Source organism: Mauremys reevesii, linkage group 1 (genome assembly GCF_016161935.1).
Source record: "Mauremys reevesii isolate NIE-2019 linkage group 1, ASM1616193v1, whole genome shotgun sequence".
NCBI lineage: Eukaryota > Metazoa > Chordata > Testudines > Geoemydidae > Mauremys > Mauremys reevesii.
The window spans coordinates 3211683-3213733 of NC_052623.1; the positions used below are offsets into that span (position 1 = coordinate 3211683).

General features: G+C 48.2%; 1 protein-coding gene across 1 annotated transcript; it reads left to right on the forward strand.

Moving 5' to 3' along the window:
* The first annotated feature begins 333 nt into the window (after positions 1 to 333).
* Positions 334 to 1281, forward strand: LOC120379346 (olfactory receptor 52E4-like). The gene has a single exon (XM_039497161.1). The coding sequence runs from the start codon at positions 334 to 336 to the stop codon at positions 1279 to 1281; it is 948 nt and encodes a 315-aa protein (XP_039353095.1).
* The last annotated feature ends 770 nt before the right edge of the window (positions 1282 to 2051 follow it).

Genomic DNA, 2051 nt, shown 5'->3' on the forward strand with positions numbered 1-2051 from the left:
AGGTTCCCTCACCACAAAGTGTAGGAATTCTTAATGCAGGGAGCACAATACAAATATGGTATTGGATTTAGTAGGATCATTGTTCAAAGTTATTTTCTCTGAATAATGAAAATGTCATTTTTCAGTGTGTGAAGAGCCACCAATCTGCTTCTCCCATGAGAACAGCCTCCACTACTGTATGCAGTGTCTCATATTAACATTGTCTCTCCATTCAGGCATTTCTACTGCGACCATTACCCGAGATCCTGGGAACACACAGAAAGTCAGGGGAGCATAGGGTAAATCCAGGAGACACCCTTATGCCTCAGAGTTGGAAATTTTCTCCCATACATCATGTCAGATACTAACACAAGTAACTTCATCAACCCCTCCACCTTCATCCTGCTGGGCATTCCTGGCCTGGAGGCTGCCCATATCTGGATCTCCATTCCCTTCTGTGCTATGTACACCATAGCCGTGTTGGGGAACTTCACCATCCTGTTCATTGTGAAGAGAGAGCCGAGCCTCCATGAGCCCATGTTCTATTTCCTCTGCATGCTGGCCATCACCGACCTGGTCATGTCCACATCCACTGTACCCAAAATGCTGAGCATCTTCTGGTTCAATTCCAGGGAGATCAGTTTCAGTGCCTGCCTCACCCAGATGTACTTCGTTCACTCCTTCTCAACGATGGAGTCTGGAATCCTCATGGCCATGGCTTTTGATCGCTCCGTGGCCATCTGCAATCCTCTGAGATATTCCATGATCCTGAAAAACTCTGTTGTGGCCAAGATAGGCCTGGCCGTGGTGCTGCGTAGTGGAATAATCACATTACCTTATCCCTTCCTGGTGAGGCAGTGGCCATATTGCAGAACCAACATCATCCCCCACTTCTATTGTGGGCATATAGCTGTGGTAAAGCTTGCCTGCACTGACATTCGCATCAGTAGTTACTATGGGTTGTTTCATCTTATCTCGATGAGTGGAATGGACATGTTTTTTATCGCCGTGTCGTACACTCTGATCCTCCGGGCCATCTTCCGCCTCCCCACAAAGGATGCCCGGCTCAATACTTTTCGTACCTGCATCTCTCATCTTTGTGCCATCTCAGCTTTGTACATCCCAGATTTAGCCTCCTCTTTCATTCAACGGTTTGGCCAGAATGTGCCAATTCATTTCCTCATTCTTATTACCAGTGTGTACCAACTGGTGCCCCCCGTGCTGCACCCCATCATTTACGGGGTGAGGACCAAACAGATCCGGGGCAGGCTGATCCAACTCTTTACTCCGAAGGAGACCTAAATGTTTTCTCCTTGTGCTCTAGCTCTCAGATTGAGCTCTGTGCAGAGCTGGTTGGTGCATGGTGATGGGGCCTCTTCCCTGAATCACTTCCTGGACAGACAGAGACATTAAACCCTTCCCTGTCCTTACTGTGCTGTGTCAATATGATGAACTGGGGAGTCAGTCTATGTACACTACACTGGGTTGTAAACTTTCTGATTGATCTTAGCCGGGTACCTGAAATTGCAATCTTGCCTCATCTATTCTGTCAAGCCTCAAGTCTGCTGCGGCTCTTTTCCCCAATGTGCTGTCCCTGTCACTTACTCCTGTCTTCCCGTCCCCTTGTCAGCTGTGACCCAGTCATCTCTAAAACCAATGTGTTCTCACATCTTATGGCAAGTCACTTAACGAGCACTGATTTGTGTTAAAATGTAAACATTTATTCTTAATTTGTTACTAGCCCTGTGGAGAAAGAGCCTCTCAGGGTCATAACAGAGGCCCAGTCAGAGGATAAACTTAAGTCCATGACACCGTCTGCCACTTTGCTGCTGGATGATCCTCATCATTTCTGTTGGACACCTGTGATTTCACAGGTAAGGTGAAGCTCCCTCTCCAGCATTTGGGAGACTTCTAGCTCGTCCTCTGGGCCACGAGAGCTGTTTTGGAGGAGTGGAGGGGAACAGGGAGGGAGTGCATCCTGGTCTACCAGTGGGCCCACAACTTCTGTGACAAGCCTTTCAGGTTGGCCAGTGATTGTTTTAAGGCTGGCTGGGGATTCTCCTGCCCATGAG

Coding starts and splice junctions, on each gene's coding strand:
- LOC120379346 (XM_039497161.1), top strand. CDS start 334: ATGTCAGATACTAACACAAGTAACTTCATCAACCCCTCCACCTTCATC.